At 47.8% G+C, this 22,276-nt stretch overlaps 1 protein-coding gene across 1 annotated transcript; it reads right to left on the reverse strand.

The window, feature by feature from the left end:
- Window positions 1-10,778: 10,778 nt before the first annotated feature.
- LOC6594987 (muscle segmentation homeobox) lies at window positions 10,779-20,513 on the reverse strand. The gene is made up of 3 exons (XM_026989084.1): window positions 19,878-20,513; window positions 18,854-19,823; window positions 10,779-11,967 (listed from the first exon to the last, which is right to left on the reverse strand). Exons 1-3 carry the CDS (start codon window positions 20,172-20,174, stop codon window positions 11,630-11,632), a joined length of 1,605 nt encoding a protein of 534 aa, XP_026844885.1. The 5' UTR covers window positions 20,175-20,513; the 3' UTR covers window positions 10,779-11,629.
- Between the last annotated feature and the right edge of the window lie 1,763 nt (window positions 20,514-22,276).

Genomic DNA, 22,276 nt, shown 5'->3' on the forward strand with positions numbered 1-22,276 from the left:
CGCTGTCCCCCAGCTATCAGCCTCTGAGCCTGGTCATCGTCATCCCAGCCCAGTTGTCCCCAAAGGTTGGCCTGGGCCTCCGTTTCGGGGCCTGGGCCACATCCACATCCACATCCATGCCCCTTCTTCCTTCCCCTCGCCCTTCGCCCTTCGCCGTTCGCCCTTGTGCCTTTTGTTATTGTGAGTTAAAATATTTATTTGTCGTAGCGCCTGGTCGGAGTGAGAAATTCTGATGGGTTTCTTATTTGCTTGGCTCGGCTTTTTTGCATATGTCCGGCCAGTCAGCAGAGCCCCAGCCCCAGCCTCAGCCTCCGGCATCCGCAACGATGACTACATTAACCGCATGCATAATAAACCCGACCAAAACTGTATCCACTCCCCCAAACCACCTCTCTCTCTCTCTCTCTCTCTCTCTCTGTATCTCTCTCGGTGTCTGTCTATATCTTTGTCGCTCTATTGGCTTCGATTTTATATGGAAATGCGGCATCAACAATGGCTTCATATTTTCTCCTCTCTTTCTCCCTGCGGCTTCTCTGGGGCGCATTCAAATCCTTGCTGCACCTTTGACATGCTCACTTTGGATGTGGCCGTGGATGTGGATGTGTCTGTGGATATGGCTGGAGGATGATTTATGCAGCCATGGAACGTCGCTTGGCCATTGCAGCAGCAGCAGCAGCTCCAACTCCAACTCCAACTGCAGCTCCAGCGGCAGCAGTAACATGTGAAAAATTAAGTGATATTTCTGAATTTGTTGGCAGCTATAGACCCGAAACTGGTGAGCCAGAGAGGAGACTCCACTCTCTGTAATTGATGCCGCTGCTCTCAATCAATGCCCAAATAGAATCTTGGACATTTTGGCAGAGTTTCTTCGATTCCCACAACCGAATTCAAACCGAAATGGATTCCCCTCTCCCGCTCCCTCTCCCTCTCTATATAATAGAAAAATTATTAAATGCTTGTGTGTTGCCATTGTCATTTGGCTTGTTTGCCCATTAATTCATCATTATTAAGATGTCAGCATTGTGGTTGACATTTGTGACCATCCAGCCATAAAGCCATCCAGCGATCCTCTGTATTTGTTCAAGCACTCAGAGAGCCACAGTGAGACCCATGCGGGCCACTTGACATCTGTTGGCTGTCAGACAGCCTCAGAGATTTCGATTTGGTTTTAGATTTGGTTTCGGATTCGGATTTGGATCTGTATTTGTATTCGTAATTCTATTCGCAGCTAACTCGTTCCATGGTGGTTAGAATGCTGTAGTTGTGGCCGCCGTGTCTGCACCTGCATTTGATTGATGCTAATTTTCCACGACATTATTGCAAGTCAATCTACTGTTCGAGAAATGACTGATGTCCCAATAGTGGCCGCTGCGGCGGTGGCCTCCATAATTAATCGATGTGGGTGCCCTCTTTAGTCAGAAACGAGATGGGAACCGAAAGATATGCTCATTAGATGGACAGACAGATGCACTAGAAACCCGTACATGTCCTCTTTGTTTCAATTAAGATACTTATTATCGTTTATCTTGGCAGAGAACTCCCAAAGGAAACGAGTGACTCCCAAAGGCGAAACTGGTGAAAATATAACAAAGTAGTTCCCATTTCAAGATAGCAAAGATTAAGAACGATTCAAACCTTAATGCGGTCATATAGTATTCTCTTCCCCAAACAAAGGTCCTGCAACTATAACCACTTTTCCCACAAACTACATCAACGCAATTATATCTCTACCTTTGGCAGTTCAAGATCTTTACACTCTTTCCTCCATTGGCATTCGTTTAATTGAAATTAATTTATACCAAAAATTATGCACCACCATTCCATGCCTGATCGGAGTCCACTCCAAAACCCACCGCCTATCCCCCATATCTCCCCGGACTACAGCTAATTAATGCGAACTGTGCAAAAATTTACGTTTCAATGCTTAATTGGCTGACTATCAAAGCCGTCGCATCAAATCACATGGCTATTTGTTAGACCAACACCCAGACAGACCCGACCAGAGCACAGCAGACCAGAGCAGAGGAGAGTGGAGGAGCAGTGGCTGTAGCTACAACAATGTAATCAAAAAGCCAAAACACGCAATCCCAGGCACACGCACAGATCCCAACAGCCAGCCGGCTCCTCACCCACCCACCCACACCACAGACCGGAGAGACCCAGACTGGACCCACTCCTGGGTGCGAGAGGGGAACCCCCCACATCTACAATATACGGCTATATAGTATATAATAAGTGGCTCCATCCCGCTCCCACTCGTGCCGGGGCTGGGTCTGGCCATTGCACAAAATCACAAAATGTCTTCCTCACTTTTCGCGCTTAATTAAACAATTAAATTTAATTACGGTTAATATGGCTCTAATTGCTGTATTTCCTACGCTCGCCCCGGGACCCTCCGGGGACCCCCACGCACCAAAGGAGCGCACGCACATGGCGGGAAGCTTCTCCACACACCCACCCCACCCCACCCACTCATGGCTTATGTGCCGGCAACTATCTATATACAGTCCCGTACTATATAGATAGGAACATTTATATACTGCCATCTGGAAGCTGGGTCTCCACGGGTCTCGGGGGTCCACGTCGGGGGTCTCCTTTTGTGCTGGATATATAAAGGCATCAAATTAAAAGTGCCAACGCCAGGTCAATTTGTGGCAGCCAGAAAGAGATGCCCATAAAGAAAGAGAGAGAGCGAGTGGGAGTGAGATGGAGAGGGAGATGGAGAGGGAGGGCAGCAATAGCAGTCAAAATGTCCTTACACGGACTATCAGTCTGACGTCTCTCCTCTCCTGAACCCGAGCACAATTAAGCGGAAAGAAAAATTATTATAACTTTATGTTTTGTCATTCCCAGCACGTATCCAAAAGAGGCAAAGAAAGAGAGAGTGCGAGTAAGAGAGAGAGAGATATCCCTATATACAGAGCACAAGTTGGGGAAGAGTACATGGGCCTAAAATCAATAAGAAACTACCCCAAAAGCAAGCAGGGGGAACCACATTCACCACGGCCCTCGCTGAGGCTGCTGGCTGCTGGGACTGTGTTGAGCATGCGCCCGGGACGGTTGGACAGGGATGGCTATAGAGTGTGGTGCTCTTTCCCCGCTCAGTGGGTCCTTTTGCCTGGCAATTCCTTACACTTGACTGCGTTTATTTGCACGGGAAAATTGCAAAAATGGCGGCGCTGTCGCTGCCGCTGGCGCTGCCTCTGCCTCTGCCGGTGTCGACGGCAACGCAACCATACTAATATGTCCAATTGTGGAAAATAATTATAATGAAACAAATTTCCACTCACTTGCCAAGTGAAAAGCAAAACGTCATATCCTTTTTGGGTTCGGGGTAGGGGGAGTGGTTGAGTGGGTGGGATGTGGGATGGGGAATCGGAATCCTTCTCCGACCCCCAGCTGGCCCGTCTCTCTCGCACTTGCTGGGGTAGCGTGCTCTCTCTGGTGTATGGCTTCTCTTTCTCTCTCTCCCTCTCTCTGGCTCTTTCTGGCTCTGTAATAAATGGCTGCGCTTACCGTTACATTTTCGAAAAAGGGTTGTCTGACGCTTGTGTGGGTCTTGTGCATCTGTGTGTGCTGTTGAGTGTGGTTGTGTGGTCGAGTCGGGGAAAATTAAGTTCATATAAAATAAAAGAGCAACAACCACAGTGGCAGCAGCAACAGCAACAGCAATATAATAGCCGCTCGGTGCTGCTGTGGGAGTTAAATCGTTTCTACTTGAATTAAGGTGAATTGTCTGCCTCTACACATACACACATATGTACATGTGTGTGTGTGTGTGTGTGTGTGTGTACATATGGATGCAGATGCGTGGGCATAAATCTCTGTGTTTGTGCATTTTACTGTCTCCACTTGCCATGGATTGCAGAATTCTGTAATTGGAAGTGTAAAGCAATAAATGCAACTCCTCAGCTGCCAAAAAAAGAAGAAATAAAAAACCAAAGATAATATTCAAGAGATTTATCTGTCGGGTGAAGCATTTTTCGAGAGAGATTGTACCCATAACTGACATTTCCGTCTGAAATGAATGAAACATTGCATATAGAAAGAGTTTACAGGAGTATCTAAAGATACAACAATACAAAGAAATATCCAATATGTGAGTATTGATTCTCCACAGAGTCCCTCCCGACATTTGCTTATGCGAGTATTTCCATCCGGACTGGACATTTCGCTCTTACACAAGTATTTCCAATCTCACGGAAACAATCAAAGCTAATCAAATGAGCGGTTGCTGCTGCTCCTTCCACTGAGACTCATTCTGCGGGAACCAACGAGATTGATGAATGAATGAGAAATGGCTCCATCAATGGCGCCCCTCGTTGGGCGGCAATCTCGCTGGAATATCTAGATGTTTGCTAATTTGCTTAATAATTGCATTTTGCCCAGCCCCCAGCTCGACATTAGAAGAGCTGGTGCACCACCGCCACGGGGAAGGGCAAGTGGTGGCGGCACATGAAGATGCAGGACAGTGGGATGCATTTTTCTATTTGCCACACACAACAATCAACGTCATTCAGTGGCCCCCAGGGCGCCTAATGGCACCACCATCGCCATCACCACACAGCAGCAGCACCAGCAGTGGGACAAGCCCCAGCAGCAGTAGTAATGGCCACAGCCGCAACTACAATGAGTATAAAGACAAGAGCAAACAGCTTCATATGGCAAGCCATCAATTCTAAGTAGATGACACCGCGCAGATAAATTTGTCCCACTAAATTGGCCAAAACATGAAATAATTGCGAATGTAATTAGTTATTGCCCACAAGAGCGAGAGATCCACAAATGCACAGCAGAGTCCGCCACACAGACACAGACACTGACACAGACACACAAGCATTCAGGCAGGGAGACAGGAGGCAGAGATACTCTCGTACAAAGATGCAGATGCGAATGGGAGCTGCATCGCTCGGAATGGGGCCGAGGATGGGCAAGGGGATGGTGATGGGGGGATGGGACGGGACTGAGGCGAGTGACTGGACGGGACGGACTGGGGGCCCTGGCTGCTGGTGGAGTCAAGTGGAATGCCATGCTGCAGATGCCACTTAATTTCGCACAAAAGTAAATTGTCTTGTAGCTACAACTACAACAAATACAACAACAACAACAACAGCAACAACTGCAGAGGCAACAACCAGGAACAACAACAACCATGGCACAAGAGAAACGAGCTAACATTACATGCTCTGGCTTTGGCTCTGGCTCTGGCTCTGGATCTGGCTCTGGACGTGGCCCTGTCTCTGAATGTGGCTCTGTCTCTGGCCAGCCATGCGCCGCCCACAATTCCCGCCGCCCCCTTTCTAAAGCAGAGCTGTCTCTCTCTCTCTCTCTCTCTCTCTATCTGTCTTTCTCCGAACCAGCAACCTAGAAAACATTTCTGGCTTGAATCAATGCGAACAGCCACAGCCACAGCCCCAGCCCCAGCCCGGATCTTGGCCTTAACGTTGGTGTTGGTGTTGGCTGGTCGCCGCCTGGCTCTGCCTCTGCCTCTGGCTCTGGCTGCCAGGATGGTTGCTGCTGCTGTTTTGGGGCCGTTTTGGGCGCGCATGCCGACGATTAAAATCTTCAGACAAATTTTGCATTTTGTTGGCATCTCTGTCGCACACAATCCGGGCGCATGAATTAAAAGCCAAAGAGAAACACAGTTAACAGCAGAAGAGCGATATGGAAATGCTCTTTCTAAGAAATTTAATCACAAGGGGCTCATTTAAAGTACGGAATAAAACTTTTTCCGGTTCTAAATATCATATAATCTGAACTTTTGGGAACCATTCATACTTATAATCGAAAAAACCCCAAAGTTATACAGGGATTTCTTCCCTTCAAATCAAGAGGAAGGTTCCATTTCTGCAGTAAAGTTTTCCGATTCTCCTCTGAGGAACATCATTTGAGGTATAGCCACATTTGGAAAAGGGAATATCGAAATTAAATTGTATCTGCTGGCGACGACCTACACTTTCGCTAATGTATCTCCCAGATGCTCTCCCCGTACGTGCGTTCGTTCGGTTTTTGGGGCGCAAATTAATTGTGGGCCCAAACGGAGCGTGCCGGCCAAGACAACGACGTCGACGACGACGACGACGACGACGAAGGCGACGCGCTTGATATGCGCGATTCCTTGAAATTGTTCGCAAGAAAATGTAAACTGCATTTAATTCAATTGAAAATAGTGCGAAACTGCAACGGAGACTGCAGCAGAGACGGCGGCAGCCCCAACAGCCACTGGGCGCAAAAATTTAATTGAGTATTCAAAAACGTAAACTCCACTTCACAAGGTGAGATACAGAGGGAGACAGCGGGCTGATACAGAGAGAGAGAGATATATAGAGACAGAAGACTGAGCAAGACTGAGCCAGAGGAGGACTGAAGACTGCGCCAGAGGGAGACCGAGAGACATTGTAGTGCTGGGACCGTTTTCGCAGAATTCTAAACTTGGAAATTAGGTTTCAGCCACGGGGCCTGGGAGACACGACAATGTTCTGGCCTCTGCTTCTGCTTCTTGCTTCTTGCCTCTGGCTTGCGGCTTGCGGCTTGTGGCTCCTGCTCCTGCCACTGCCTCTATCGGACGCGTATCTCACGCTATTTTGTTTAATTGCATTCTACATAGTTCAATTTCCAGGAATTTATGCAGCTAACCAAATAATTAATACCGGAAAAGTGTGAGAGCTGAACCGAACACCGTCCCTGGCCTAACAATGAAAATTATGACATAAATTTCCTCTGTCTTTCCATTATTCACCCACAATGAAAGCCAAATTGTAATTACCAATTAAGACCGCTTAGCTGAACCCACAAAAACCAGTCCGAAAAAAATGAAACTAGCCAACACCTGACCCTAAACCCCCCTCCCCCAAAAGTGAAACTCTGGCCAAATGCACAAAAAAACGAAGTGCGGACAAAGTGTGATGGAAGGAGAAGGCGTTTAATTGACGGCCAGGGAGTTCCAGGGAAAACTGAGTCATTTGCATAAAATGAGACAGGAAAAAGTTACGTTGCGAGAAAGTATTTGTCAGGGGAATGCTTGAGTTCGGATTGGGAAATACTTCGGCACTCTGCAGTGTAGATCCCCATGCAATACCAAAAATATAACTTAAATGGGATTACAATCCAGGTCGGAGCACTTGCTGGCCAGCTCCTTCCTATCAGGTGGTTGCAGGGCAGGGAGGGAGAATTCCGAGAATTACGGAAAGCAGCTGCTGGCTGCCCCATGCTTATAACGAGGTGAAAACATTATTTTTATTACCTAATTACCTCAATTTATTCGCGGTAATTGCGGAGTGCTCTCCAAGCGAGTTAATGGCCATCCATCGCCATGCCGTCTGGCCAACTTCATAGCTATTCGGCGGAGGAGTACTTGGGAATATATGAATTTTGGGGGCAGACAGTCTCCGGCCATCGGCAGAAAGCGGGTTAAGCAAACGGATTTCCAATTGGCTTGACTTTATGAATGAATCTTCACTCTACACATAAACACAGAAGATCTGTGTGAATGAAACACAGATCTTTTTGTATGAGCAATTTACGTTTGTTGAACTTGCTGTCTGTCAGTGGATGGAGTGGATGATGTTAGTGCTGTTGCTGGTGTTCGTCTGGAAAAACTACTGTCTGGCTATCACTACGAGTACGAGTACGAGTACGAGTACTTGTATATCTTGCATAATCATCCCATAATGAGCTCATTTGCATGTGTTTCAGTGTGAGAGTGAGTGTGTTAATTAAAAAATGTTATGCTTGGCTTTGCACTCCCCTCCACCCGCCACCCTCCACTCCACTCCCAATGGGGTTGTCTATGCCGAAACTACTCCTTATCAAGAATGTAAGATGTGTTCGCGATCGATGTTCTTCCTATCTAACAGTTGTCTGAATCCGAACGACTTAATCAATTTAGCAGAAAACAACTGAAATCAGCTTGTAGGAGCATCATAACTGCTCTCGACTCTTCTCCGATTCGACATCCCTCGATTCCCATTCACATTCACCGCAAGTCGTCGTCGTAGTCGTCGGCGGCGGCTGGCCCATTGATAACTTTGAACACAAATATTATCATTGTAAATGCGCCGCCTCACAGTTGGGCGTTAATATCAAGCTGTGACCTGGGAGGTGGGGGAGCCAGTCGATATGGATACTGGCACTGAGATTGCCTCCAATGGGGGCTACATTTGATTGGGCACTGAGCGACAGACAGGGAGGGTCAGGGAGAGGAACTGGGAGAGGGACTGGGACTGGGACTGGAACAGAGACGACGCCAAACAAATGCCCGCAATCAGCGCAGGCGGCGCTCGGTCCATTAGGCCAGATATAAAGCTTAATTGCTGGACCCGGCCAGGGCGCAGCAGGCGACCAATGTGACCAGGCTCTGATTATGCTGCCGATGCTGCCCGTTTCGTTTCTTCCAGGGGGATTTGGGGCTCCAGGGTTGAGGTTCCAGACTGTTTCGCTGCTTGCCAAATGATTTGATTACGTTTTGATTAACGCATTGCACTTTCCGAAGCGGTGCGATGCGGTGCGATGCGATGTGGTGTGGTGCGTTTTGCATGCAGCACCAGCACCGGCACCACCTGCGGCTACCTGAAGGCGTAGCCGGGCCTAATTAATAAACAGACGCGGGGACGATCCAGACCATACCCGACCCCCCCTTGGAGTGGGGCATGGGCGTCAGTGGTTGGCGTCAGCGTAGGCAGGGCATTGTAATTATATACGCGTAATTAATTGCCGCGACAATCGATCTGACATTCGAGATAAAAACCCGCGGCTGCTGTAGAAAATTTGCATTCGTTGGCGAACGCATTTATCAGTATTTGATGAATAATAAATGCATAATTATTTAATTATTTTACTTCTACCCAATAAAACAAGCAGCGATTGCATTTTAATTGTTAACAAATTGAATGCAAATCGTATGAATTGTTAGCAGGTGCTTCTGCGCCCCCCTGGGGCTTGAGAAACGTGGCATAACGAGGCTTAGATATATGTACTACGAGTATGGAGAGGCGAGATTAACGAGCAATGAATATGACAGGCCCACATTTACCTTCGTCTTGAACTATGAAATTTACTTCCTGGTGTTCGGGAACTTAATATTACAAATATATGGGGTCCATAGTCCAATCAGAATGAGCTCCAGGCTTACAAATTATTCAGATGCGATTCAGAGACATCTGCTTGTGCGCCTTGACATTGACCTAGCTCTTGCTGCTGATTAAGCATTGGCATTCGGACTGAGATGATGGTTTAATCAGCTTTAAAAAAAACTGCAATATTTCTATAAATATCATGTACTTACAGAACTATTTATTAGCTAAGATTAGTTTCAAATTCATCGACTGGTATCTCAAAGGGGTCTACTTTTTAGGTGTTTTCTCTTTTAAATTTGAATTGAAACAAAGCCCTCCTTTGCTTGCAGACCTTTTTTGCTAAATTATTTCATAGATTTTATTTAATCATCCAGGGGAAAACCGTACAAAAAAACTAACCACACCAAAACAATTTGAACAAATATTTGTTCACACCAAACTGAAACCGAGCTGAATTCGTGGAATATTTTTTGCTTATCAGCTACAAAACTGGCAAATAATATTTTAATTTATTTATTGAGCACACACGCACTCACACTCATGCAGACACACACACAGAGAGAGATACACACTTGTTAAATAAATCAAAATAACAAAATTATTTGACGTGTTGCTGGCGTTGCGAAGCGACGTTCAGATTGCTGCTGGGACTGCGGCCGACGTCGTGTTATTTCCATTTGTAATTAAATTAATTGGGTTTTAATTCAATGCGATAAGAGGCAGCAGCGGCAACAGCAGCAGTCGGCTACCACTGACGCTCGGCCAATTGTCAACAACAAATGGGGGAATAAATGGAATTCAGATTCGTTATTGAACCCGGCCTGACACTCGACAAATCGCGTAGGAATAAAAATTATAATACAAACAATTTGATAATCACTCAATTTTTAATCTTAATTCGATGATTGCTCGCCTAACCAACGCTCGGAGAGCGCAGAGAGTTACGAGCGAGTCAATAAGTATACGCCATGTGGGCCACATATGCTCCCCTTCCCGTGCCACAGCCACCGCTTGCTTGCCTGATTAATTAAATATTAATTGCCTGCTGATAAGAATGTTCTGTCGCTTCAGCCTGAACTCAATCCAACACGATCTCTCCGTTCATTCCAGGAATAACACAAGAAAAGCATAAAATGCCCCTGGCAGTCGTTACACAGTTGAAGGTGCATTCTAGGACCTCCAGACGTACTTAATTGGCAGCCAACTGCCATGAAAAGCATGAAAAGCCCCTGGCGATTGGCTGGACTCATTATATCATACTCCAATTGCACTCAGTTGTTTGCTGGCTGATGCAAGTGGCGTTGTTTCGTATGTAAAGTGCTCATTTTTAACCTAATGAGCTCTACGCAAATTTTCCTTTCTCAATTCGCAATGGAGGTCCACTTCAGCACCTCAGCAGTGGCTTGCAATAGGGCAATCGCGTTACACAATCATTCACTTAGGTGGAAAACTTCACACTTTAATCAAATCAATATACTATAGAGATTAAGCCCAGAGTAAATGAATGTGATGGCCACCCATAATGAGCTTAATGAATCACTGCTTTCCTAGCAATTGATTTTCCATGCCATCATCTTCAACTGAATTAAAACCAAGTGATTTGTTAAATTTTCTGTATAATTATATATTTTTTTCAATGATTTTTTGATGATTCTTCTTCTGCACTTCTTGTGTGTGTTTTTTTTTTTTTTTGGATTTCCACTTTTGAAATTTTTTTTTTTCTTTTTTTTAAGTTTTTATGATTCATGTTTAAACAACTACAGAGGATTAACGCTATATGGTATTAATATAATATTATGCATTTATGAACTATGTGTATAGGTCTGTGGTATTAGGTATATTTAAAGTATATTTAACGGCATAGTTAGAGCTTTAGATTAGTGTAGTTTAGTGTAGATGCTTACAGGTATTTTTTAAATACATACGATCCATACATCCCTCCATCCATCGGATTCTTTCGCTAGACTGACTTACGTTGCAAATTACAATATAATCAAATATCATTTTAGTTGATGCCTTTCCGATCCGTTCCGTTCCGTTCTTTCTCTTCATTTGTTTAATGCTTATTGACTTGAGTTTTGCAAATAAATTACTTGTGATTCTGTTAATTAATTTTGCGGCTTCTCCTTTAACGAACTAACGAAACATTCAAGATGGGATTTACGTGCTAAGATTTATGTACAATTAGGAAACATTTCTCTGCTTGCTTTCGCCTTGGTATATACAATGTTCGATTGGGTATGGAACCAGCTCGCTATAACTATCTCTTTAGATCTCTCTATCTCTCCCGCTTATAGTATTTACAGGGTGCATTTGAAACAACATTTGGAAGTATCGTAACATAAAATGCGCTAACATCACAGCAAAATTTTGGGGGTTTTCCGCACATCTCAGGCTCAGTCTCAGGCTCCAGCTCCTGCGCCTGGTCCTGCACCTGGTCCTGTTCCAGCGGGACGTGGCTCAGCTATTTGGTTATCGGAGTGCCTGCTCGGGGGAGGGCTATGGCTCGGGTGGCGTTGGTGGCGACCATGGTCGTACACCAACTGGGCCGCCACTTATCCCAAGTGCATCAGACTGGGGTGGAAGTAGCCGGCCATGGCCCACTGGGCGCCGGGCGCTCCTCTGCCGAGGGCGGCCATCTTGATCTTCTCGATCTCGGCCTCCTGCAGCCGCTTTGCCTTGGCCCGACGGTTCTGGAACCAGATCTTCACCTGGGTCTCGGTGAGCCGCAGCGAGGAGGAGAACTCCGCCCGCTCGGCAATGCTCAGGTACTGCTTCTCCCGGAACTTCTTCTCCAGCGAGAGCAGCTGCTGTGTGGTGAATGGAGTGCGAGGCTTCCGGTTGGGCTTGTGCTTGCGGAGGTTGCACTTGATCCGAGGCGGTTCATTGGCATCTGGAAGTGGAGAAGGGAGGAGAAGGTGTTGATTAGTTGATTGCTTAGATTTGTCCAATTAGAGGAGCGCAATTTGCATGCAAAGTAAAGGCCTGAATGAAATGCTGTCAACGATTGGCTTTTGTCTCTTCTGGCTGCAGGCTTCTGGCTTCTGGTTGCTGGCTGCTGTCTCTGTCCTTGGCCTTGTCACGGCTAAAAGCAGCGGCCAAGACAGCAGCGACGGCAACAACAATATACGGTAATTACTCCTTTAAGTGGCCAATAAATTTGCTGTCTAAACTATTTGTCAGACAAAGCAGCAGCCGCAGCCACAGCCAGCCAGAGCGACGGGAAATGCATTCCCCGAGTGGTCCCCATACAGCATGCCCCACTTGATTCTCTCTCTCTCTCTCTTTCTGTCTCTCTGTCGCTGTTGCTGTTTCTCTGTCTCTGTTCGATTCTTGCAACAGCAAAACAATTTTAATTTGGGCATTTTGTTTTGGCAAACAAAGGCACAGAGCAGAGACAGAGGCAACAGCAACAGCAGCAGCAGCAGCAGCAGAAAGAAACGTGCAATCCTTATAAAGACTCAAGCAGCAGCAGCAGCTGTTCCCTGCCTCATGCCCCTTACTGCATGCCCCATGCTCTGGCATTCGGCTGGAGTGTTGTTAATGAAAGTAATGAGCCTGCCATGAGGCTGCGCCAAACCACAAAGATGCAAATGGCATTTTAAAGATGCAGTCAGTCCGGGTCAGATCCCTCTCCGTTTGAGGCACGCGTAATTTATTGAGCATTTTGTTTCGAGGCACAGCCAAGAGGAAGACATCTCCGCAGTAGCGGTGCCACTGGCAGGAATCAAAATAAAGACAAATGCAAATGATATGCAACGCTTTAATTTTACGCATAATTACACAAATTGAAATTGTCGAGTGACAAACGTGGCCAAGACCCCAACCAGATGGTGGCCAGAGATGAGCCGGGAGCAGGGGCAGAGAGCATGCCTTTGTAATTGCTTTTTATGCCCTGCATCTGGGAAATGGGGCATGCAACAACAACAACAGCAGCAGCAACAATAAAGAACGGAGTATTCATCGATATAGGAGTACGAATATTCCCAGCCCAGAGACCCCCGAAACATGATGTGTTCACACACATTTTCTGGCACGTTGTCCAACCCGCCATCAGGCCATAAAAATCCAGCTTATAGTGAGAGCCAGCCCAGAGCCAGACCGAATCAAAACTAATAATCAACTTCAGGATGGAACTGGAACTGGAACTGAAACTGCACTGGGGGCAAAGACTGCAGGGGGGTGGAGGGGACTGCAGGTGATCGGCTCATTAAGTAATTAGTGTGACATGTCAGAGTTATGTTAATGCCCGATCAGCTCCGATCGGGCCCGATCGGGCCAGGCCTTATCTGTCAGTGATATGCATATAATTTCACTTATTTGTGTCTTTCAGTGTTTCAGCTTTTCAGTGTTTCAGTGTTTCAGTTTCTGTATGCAGGTCGTAAAAGCATTTCGTATGGCCTAACAAGGTGAAACGAAATGTGAACACTCCGATAAAGCCACCAACCGATTCCACCAGCAGTTCCGTTCCCATAATGAAGAGGCCCAGCAGCATTCAGAAATTTGTTACAGACTCGGAGACGCGCTCTCCGTCTTGGCCTGGCCTGGCCTGGCATGGCCTCTATAAATATAAATATATTTTGTATTTTGTATTTCTTCTCCTCCCTGAAGCCGAAGCCTGCTTTTGGCTGCATTCTGTGTGTAGTCTGGGGCTTGTTTGGTTTTGTTTGGTATTTTGTTGTCGCTCTTGTTGTATTGACCATAAATTAGTTGCCAAATTAGCATATAAACGGTCCGGACAACTTTTACGGCTCTTTTTTTCGTTGTCTCTGCATCGACTTTGATTTTATGATTTTTCATTACAATAATATTTATACAATTTTAGTGGCTGACTCGTGGTGATTATTGGGTATCATCCGTGGATTATTGTGGCAGTCGTTTCAACATATGATAATTTGCAATTCATTCTTTTACTGTGTCAGATCGTAAAGTCTCCTCCAATAATCCTCCTCTCGCCATATTGGTGGACTTGAGGGATCCGAAGAGATGATACACTCGGTTCATCTGCATTTGATTTCGATTTTAGTAAGAGTTTTCACTCAATGTCTCGTTTCGGTTTCATTTTAACAACTTTTTTTTGTCTCTAGACTCCTTTTGCATTTATTTCAAAATTAATTGCTCATTTGTCGCTAAATTGCTGGAATGGGGTTTCCATTGCAGTTGCAACTTGCTGCCAGAAACCGTAGCAAGTGAGCTGCATTCCCCGCCCGACTCCCCCCCAAAGGCCTATTACAAAACCTGCAGCAATCCAAGACAGAAAGAGATACAGATAGTGGGCAGAGACAGAGAGAGAGACAGAGACAGAGAACAGACCACGCACGTCCAAACCCGAGTGCGAGACTCGTTTTCGCCTTTTTGCTCTTTTATAGGCATTGTTGTTGCTGCTGTTGTTGCTGGCGTTGTTGCTGTTGTTGCTGCTGCTGCTGGGGCAATACGTCGCCAGCATCGCCATTGCCAGTGCAAATACATGCCACAAACGCCAATTGTGACATTTAGCCTATGTTTGTAATGGATTTTCAATTAATTTGAGTTCTCCGGTGTATTGTAGACGAGACAACGTATAAGACCCGATACCAACAGCAACAAACAGCAACAGCAAATGAGACAGGCAACAAGCAATTGTGAAATTTACGCGTATCGTTTGGCGTTGCCAATACCAAAGTAATACCAATACTGGCACTGGCACTGGGACTGGGACTGGGACTGAGACCGAGACGGAGACAGAGATGGAGACCAAAACCGAATGCCCAAACCAATCTTGTCCCCATAGAGTGACTGGGCCGCGTCTCTATATAGCTATATAGCCGACGGTGACAACGCTCGATTGATTTGCGGTGCAAATTGCTGGCAATTAATTCTTCATTAAAGCGTTTTCGCATAGCAGCTTCAGCTCGGACAACGTTTTTGCAGTGAAAATCGCCTTGGCTTTTGCAATACAAAGAAAACAGCAAAATGAGCAGATCGCCGGATCGCCGGATCGCTGGATCGGAGATCGATTGAGCGCTGGTTCGATCGTTCGTTTGGCTAATGCAATTACACGCTTACGGTCAAACGGCAACAGCTACTCGTAAGGGGCCGTCCCGGCTCTGCTCTGCCTCTTACTGATTTCATAATGAAGGATTTTAATTAGCACCAAATGTGTAAAAGGTGCAAAGGAGAGCGGGGCGCACCACTGGCGTTTTACCAGCTAAATGAATGATTATCTCCAGATCCAGGAGGGGGATGGCTCCTTTCACATACCCATACTCGTACAGGGCTATGTTATCCCTAACACTTGCCGGACAAGTCAATTAATTAGTGAAGTGCGCGTCAATAACCAGTTGGCTTAGATAGCTCTCTAGGTAGTCCACTTCTGCCCACTGGCCCCGAGATCGCAGGCAGGAGCTACGCCTCACAAATCTTGTCATATTGCATGTGCTTCCACATGGTTTTGCAATGAAGTTCACATTGCAATCGGCTCTGGCTGCCCCTGGGCAAGATAAGCTCCGTAGATAGTAGTGCCACTCCGTCCACGTGGGTTGGGCTCTGCGGCACACACGCATGCGCCTGCCTGCCACTGTCAGGTTCCATATGACAGGTTCCAAATGCTGTTTAATTACTCAGCTGCTGAACAACAACCACATCTACGAATACGAATACGAATACGAATCCGAGTGCGAGTACGAACAGCAGAAGTTCAAATTAGTGGCACTGCCAATTGTCTACAAATATTTAGCAAATGTTTGCCGTTGTCTGAATGTATTCCTCAACCTTGCGGGGGCCTATGCAGTGGCTCTTCTCCCACCTATGCCTGCCCCGGCTGTGCCACAACACCGCGCCGCCTCCTTTGGCTGCTGGCTGCTGCCTTTGTCTGGCTTCCTCCCTGACTTGGTAATTTAATGCAAATAAATTTTATTTGCCAAAACATACATCAAAATGTCTGCGCCAGGCACACCTACCCCTTCCCCCCTTATCCGCGTGTGTGTATGTGTGTTGCATGCAACGTTGTGTGGATGTGTATTTAGTACAGCTTATGCACGTTAGATGGCGTGCAGAATGCAAATATTATTTTAGCTTTTGACTGCCGTTCGGCGTCTTCGCTGGAGCCTTGCAAATGGTGTTAAAACGCATGCAAAAGCCCCCTCCCCTGCTGCTCCCCCTACTCTGCCCAGCTCTGCTCTGTTGTCCACTCAATCCTCGCCAGATACTAGTCTTCACAACCTCCAGATACTCCTCTTCCTCTTGCTCTGCCACCAGATACCCCCTGCTCCTCGTCCAGCAGCCGTCTGTCAACGTTTAAATTGCTGCCAACCCGTTGAAAATTGCGTGTTTTGGGTGGGCGTAGCTGACATGCCACACCTACCGTTTTTGGCCAGGCTTACTCCCTCTCCCTCTCTTTCACTCACTCACTGGCTTGTGTGTGTGTGCGTGTGTGCTGGCTTCTATGTACTCCACGTATTTATGCAATGACTCCCAAGTTGTTGCTCGTTTGTTCAGCTTGAAAATTAATTTCTATAATGGCTGCCAAGAAATGCAGCTGCAATGAAATGGTGGCTCGGATGGGGGTACGTGACTTGACTGCGCTTCCAATTAGTTAAATTATGAAAGCACATGGGAATTCTTCCACTTTTCAGCACGATAATAATTGAGTTTTCCCTTTGCTGATGGATGGTGTGGGCCACACACCAGAACAACCCATGACGGCTGTGTGTGTGTTCCAAAATCCTAATCGGAGACAGTTTACGTTAATAGGCCATGAAAAAATACTAACCAAAAGGTAGGGCCGACAAACGGTAGCGGATACCAGACACAGTTTAAGATACAGAGCACAGTAATGCCACCTACAGGTACAGATACTTCAAACGTTCTGGCAAGGCACTAAGTACCTAACACTTGACATAATGCGGCGGCAGATAGCCCTCGGCACAGGTCGCACAAGCCACAGGCAGAGCCATAGGCAGGGGCAGTGGCACTCAAACGGGGATCCGGGGATCCGAATCGGGCTCGGGATCGGGATCGGGATCATCAGTCAGTCAGCGGCAACCTGCTGCGCTAATGAGACCTGCTGAGGCAGGGCCAGAGACTGAGCAGAGCCAGGGGGGAACCAGAAAAAACAGCTGCCAAATGAAACAAAGTGAAATGAAGTTGTATACTTATACGTATACCCGTCTCCCCGTACTCCCATGTTATATATGCAGCAGTTGACAGCCAAATGACAAAATAAGCGGCAAATGTTTGGAATAGTTTGTTCTTCTATAAAGAGGGACAAAGGAGAACTCAAGTGGAAGTGGGAGACGATGATGATGGCTAGAGAATGATGAAGAGCCACATTAAGATTGATTCATTTCGATTCTAGAATGCGTTGACATGATTTCCTATCGATTGATGTGTACCTTAGAGCTCCAGAATCGAATTTCCATTCTCTCCGTAGCCACTCATTACCATAACCCTAGTGGCTTCCATAACTTTGGAGCATGCAAAATACTAGACGACGCCCTTTCATGACTCTTGGCCCGGGCCGCACTGACAGCTTTATAAAACAATGCGAGGGTCCAGCAAAAAAGGCCCAGCACAGCACAACAAAAACAGGAACAATGGCAGCCACAAAAACGCTGCAAATTTACACTTTTTTGCTGCTGGGGTTTTGTTGGGCAACTTTAAAAGGCGGAAACGCAAAGTTCGTGGATGCCAGAATGGAAGGTAAAGTTCACATGTCCGTCAGCCGGGCCGCCGCATCAAAGTGCGACTCCTTCGGGTGTGCACTCTTTTTTGTGGGCCAGGAAGTGGTGCATGGTGCAAAGTGTGAACTGTGCATGCAGATACAGATCGCTTAGACTCGCTTCAATTAGTCTGGTCAGTCAGTCAGTCAGTCAGACAACCTTTTTATGCGATTATTATTAGATTTTCTTTCGTTTGGGGGGCTGGCTGCCACAGACCGGAAAACACCGACCGCCGAAAAAAGCGACAGCCAATGAATAATCAGACAGAGCCAATTGAGTTAAATCAAAACCGACGCGACGCTGATGCTGACGCTGATGCTGACGATGTGGTGGATGAGATGATGATGAAGCGAGTAATGGGCCACCAGCAATCAGGCATATTTCATTGTTTTATTTAAAGCATCACAGTAATAATTGCCACGCACTTTGACTACAACCGAGAGACCCAACTGCCGAGAGGACCAGCACTCATGATCGTGCGCATGGAGAGGGCGATGGGCGATGGGCGGCCATGATGGAGCACCCGCATTGGAGAGAGTCATTGTCGCCGGCGTGCCTCATCGATGCCAATTAAGGCGAGGGGCAGCAGTTAATTGAATTAAAATGCGACACAAAATGGTGCAGATAAAGCAGCCAGAGAGAAAGACAAAGAGAAGGAGCGAGGTGTGGGGTGTGGGGTGAATACCTCCATAAGCTGTATCGGTTATGAATATTTTCCTAGCTTTGAATGGCATATGCATATTGCTCAGGGAAACATTTCGAATTTCAGACTCAATTAAGCAAATTTATATCCGCTGAAGACTATCATTTGCCATTTTCCAGGCGGACAAGTGAATATTTTTATTTCCAAATGAACAAACGGGTTAAGAAAGTTCAAATTTCTCAAAAATGTCTAGCAAAGTGTTTTAAAAATAGCAGGGGAAAAAAACCTCGAACATGGTTTGAAAAGCGGCTTAAAAAACCCTAAACAGAATCGGTTAGGAAAATGTTTCCGCCAAAAGTTTATCATTTCCTATTCAGACACAGCATGAGGACACGTAAGACAACAAAAGAGTAACATTAATATAAGGCGACACTTACCTCCACCGAATCCTTGTCCCGGAAACAGGCCCGGCGGCCCAAAAGGCGGCATTTGCCGGGCGCCCGGCCAGGGCACACCGGCACCCATGCCTCCCCAGGCTACTGCAGCGGCGGCCAGAGCACTGAACGGCGTCGGTCGGATGGGCACGTGTCCGGAGGCGGCCAGAGCCGCCGGCGAGAGGATGGTCGATTGCATCTGGGACGAGGGATTGCCGCCGTGGGGCGACTCTAGCGACTTTCTGCTGTCCAGGCCGTCGGGTGTGGAGCGCGGCGAGTCATCGGCATTCATGTCCTCGATATCCACAATGGAGTCCTCCTCCTCGTCGTGATCCACATCGTGCTCGTGCAGCATGTCCTCGTCGTATTCCAATTCTGAGTCCGTGTGGCTGCCCAGCGGCGAGTGCCGCTCGTTCTTGGCGGGTGTGGAGCTTCCCAGGTGCGCTGTCCCCGCTCCTGCTCCGCTGGCGGCGGATGCCACCGGCGTGGAGTTGGGCGTGGAGCTGGTGGAGGCGGGTGGGGATGTGGCGCGGGCATCGGCCTGGGCCTGTGCCTGACGCAGTTGCGCCATCGCCGCCGCTGCCGCCGCCTGCTGGTGTTGGTGCTGGGCATGGGCGGCTGCTGCCGCATGGGCGGCGTGCAGCAAGTGGGCGTGGTGGGCTACGGCGGCGGGATGGAAGGCATGCGTGGCTGTGGGCTGTCCCGCCGGCGGCATCTGCGGTGGCGGAGTTCCCGCTGCACTGCCTTGGGAGAGGGGCGAGGTGGCGGCGGAGCTGGAGAGATTCGTGGGCGCATCGCTGGCCTGGTTGGTGGGCGTCCGCGGCCGCGTGTCTGCGAGGAGGGAGGCCACACTGAAGTTGCTCAGCCGGGAGGTGGTCTTGTGGAGGTGATGCGGTGGATGCACTGCAGCCAGCTGGAGAGCCGCCTGCTGCTGGTGGTGCTGTTGCTGCTGCTGTTGCTGCTGGTGATGCTGCTGCTGCTGCTGCTGTTGTTGCTGGTGATGCTGGTGCTGTGCCTGTGCCTGGGCCAGGAGATGCTGCTGGTGGGCCAGCAGCAGGGCCGACGGCGATGTGGGACTGGAGAGCGGATGGAGTCCGGCCGCATGGGCCGTGGGACTGACGCTGCCCATCGAGGTGAGGGAGTTGGCCAGGCTGTTGCTACCGCTGCTGCTGCCGCTGCTGCTGCTCCCGGAGCTGTTGCCCAGCGCTGTGGTCGGCGGCACCGTCGGGCTGGTCATCGTCTGGCGCAGACCCGTCACTGTCATGCTCGTCGCTGTGCTGGTGGGGGCTGTCGCTGGCGCTGGCTTGCTGGAAAGCTTTAACATAAAGCCTTCAGGGTCTGGGTTCGAGTTCGATTTCGATTTCGATGCGGCAGTTCGTTCACTTGGTTCGGGGTTTACTTGTGGGTTTTACTCAATGGTTTTATTCTTGCATTGCTCGTGGCATTGCACAGAGATACTCTTGTACGAGTATGTTGTTTGTGTCGTTGTGGGTAATTTGTTTTGATTATCGTTTAATTAATTCGCTCGTTCATCACACGCGTTCCTCAGATACATTTATATACACGCACAGAGTCACCTTCACACACGAACGCGCTGCTGCTGCTGCTGCTGCTGCTGCTGGATCTACAAGACGGAGAGAGAGATCTACGGAGAGACACGTCCTCTTGAGATCACGTTCACGAGTAAAGTGAACGACGGTCTCTGCGGCTGCCTCCACTGTGGCTCTGTGGCACTGCAGCACAACCACTGTGCGCGCTCACCCACACCACTGCACGCAGAGGCACGCACACACAGCCGCCCGGTGGTGGCTTTTCAAACCGGCTGGCGGACGGCCGACTGCCCTCTCGCGCTCTCGCTTGCTCTCCCTGGGCGCGCCATAAGCAGCGACACCATTTTTATTGGCCTAACTGTTTCGCCGCTCGCTCTCTCTCCCGCTCTCTTGCTGCGTTTTTTCTCGCGCCGCTGCTGTTTCTCCACTTTTCTGCTTGCGCCGCCTTCTTTTCGACTCTGTCTCGCTTCCAGTGTGGTGAGTTTTGGACAGAGACGGCTATACGCCGGCGCACAGTAGCTGTCCCGCTCGCACGCCTAATTATTATTGAATAATTCAATCTTTCGAGCATTTTTCCTATACGAATGGGTATATGTTTTTCTGAGTTGCTGCGCTGCGCGTATTAGCATTTTATAACAAGCAGCGGCCGTCCGCTCCGTCCGCTTCCACTTTGGTTTTTCACTGTTTTTCTTGGATCGACTTGTCTTCTTTTTCTTTTTGTCTTGTTTGGTTTTTGTTTTTGCCTAATGCCGTCTCGTTCTGTCGCTTCACAGCTGCGGCTGGTGGCATTCATGACTTCATTTGAGTGCTCGCTCGGCAAATGCTGCCTACTGCCTGCTGCCTGCCGCCTGTCAACGTAATTGGCGGCGTCGTCGCTCCGTCTGGCCCGGGATGCTGATGCTGATGCTGTACCGCCCCCTCCCCCCACTCCCCCCACATCTCTCCGTAGGGAAAGGGAACCAAAATTTAATTGGTACTCCGTGGCGTATGAGCAATGTCCTTAGCGAAAATAACAATATAATAAATAATAAGCCCATCATTATCATGGCCGAGCATCGTCAAAGTCGACGGCACGGAACGGCACGGCATTATCGCAAAGCTGCAATCTCGGTCAGGAAATTATGTTTTTTCTTCTTTTTTCTCGGTTTCGCCTTTTCTGTCTTTTATGTCGCTCCTTCGGTGCGCACAACGCACCTCAAAAGATAAGCCATAAAAATCGTATCTGAGACCATAAATCGAGCATCCCTGGGCCCTGGCAAATCAATCACATATACACACACACACACACATCTACAAATACCAGATGCACAGATACACAGATACGAATACAAATGCAAATAAATGTGAAATATTCAAGAATATATGTAGAATTTTGAAACCCCTTCCAGAACGACTCCAGCGCCCAAATAAGCTTTATAATGGGATTCGCCATAAATTGCATAAAATGGAAGATTTCCTCCTCTCTTCCTCTGTTTCTTCCCTCTGTGTGTGTCTTTCTCTACCTACCCCCCGCTCTGCTCATAATTTTACTCTACAAATTAAACTCATTTTAAGGATTATTATGTGAAATTGTTGGCTTGAAAAGTTTTGCCAGCCATTGTTCTGCTCCTCTTTTGTTGGAGCTTTTCGTGGGGCAGGGTGCAGGCAGCAGGAAGTGGGTGGCGGAGAGGTGGCTGTGTGGGCGGGCGGAGTCTTTCCATTGGGAGTCTCTCCATTTCGGGGTGAAAGTTGGTGAAAGGATTTTAATCGCTATAGAGAGAGTGGGAGTCAAATAAAGAGCTCAATTAGAACAGTCGAGGGAGGAGAATGAATGCTGGGAGCTCATTAGGAAGCTTACGAATGGAAATTAAAAATTGTTTATTATTTGATATAATCT

The sequence above is a fragment of the Drosophila persimilis genome, unplaced genomic scaffold (assembly GCF_003286085.1).
Source record: "Drosophila persimilis strain 14011-0111.01,24,50 unplaced genomic scaffold, DperRS2 tig00000000-arrow-pilon, whole genome shotgun sequence".
In the NCBI taxonomy this organism is placed as follows: Eukaryota; Metazoa; Arthropoda; class Insecta; order Diptera; family Drosophilidae; genus Drosophila; species Drosophila persimilis.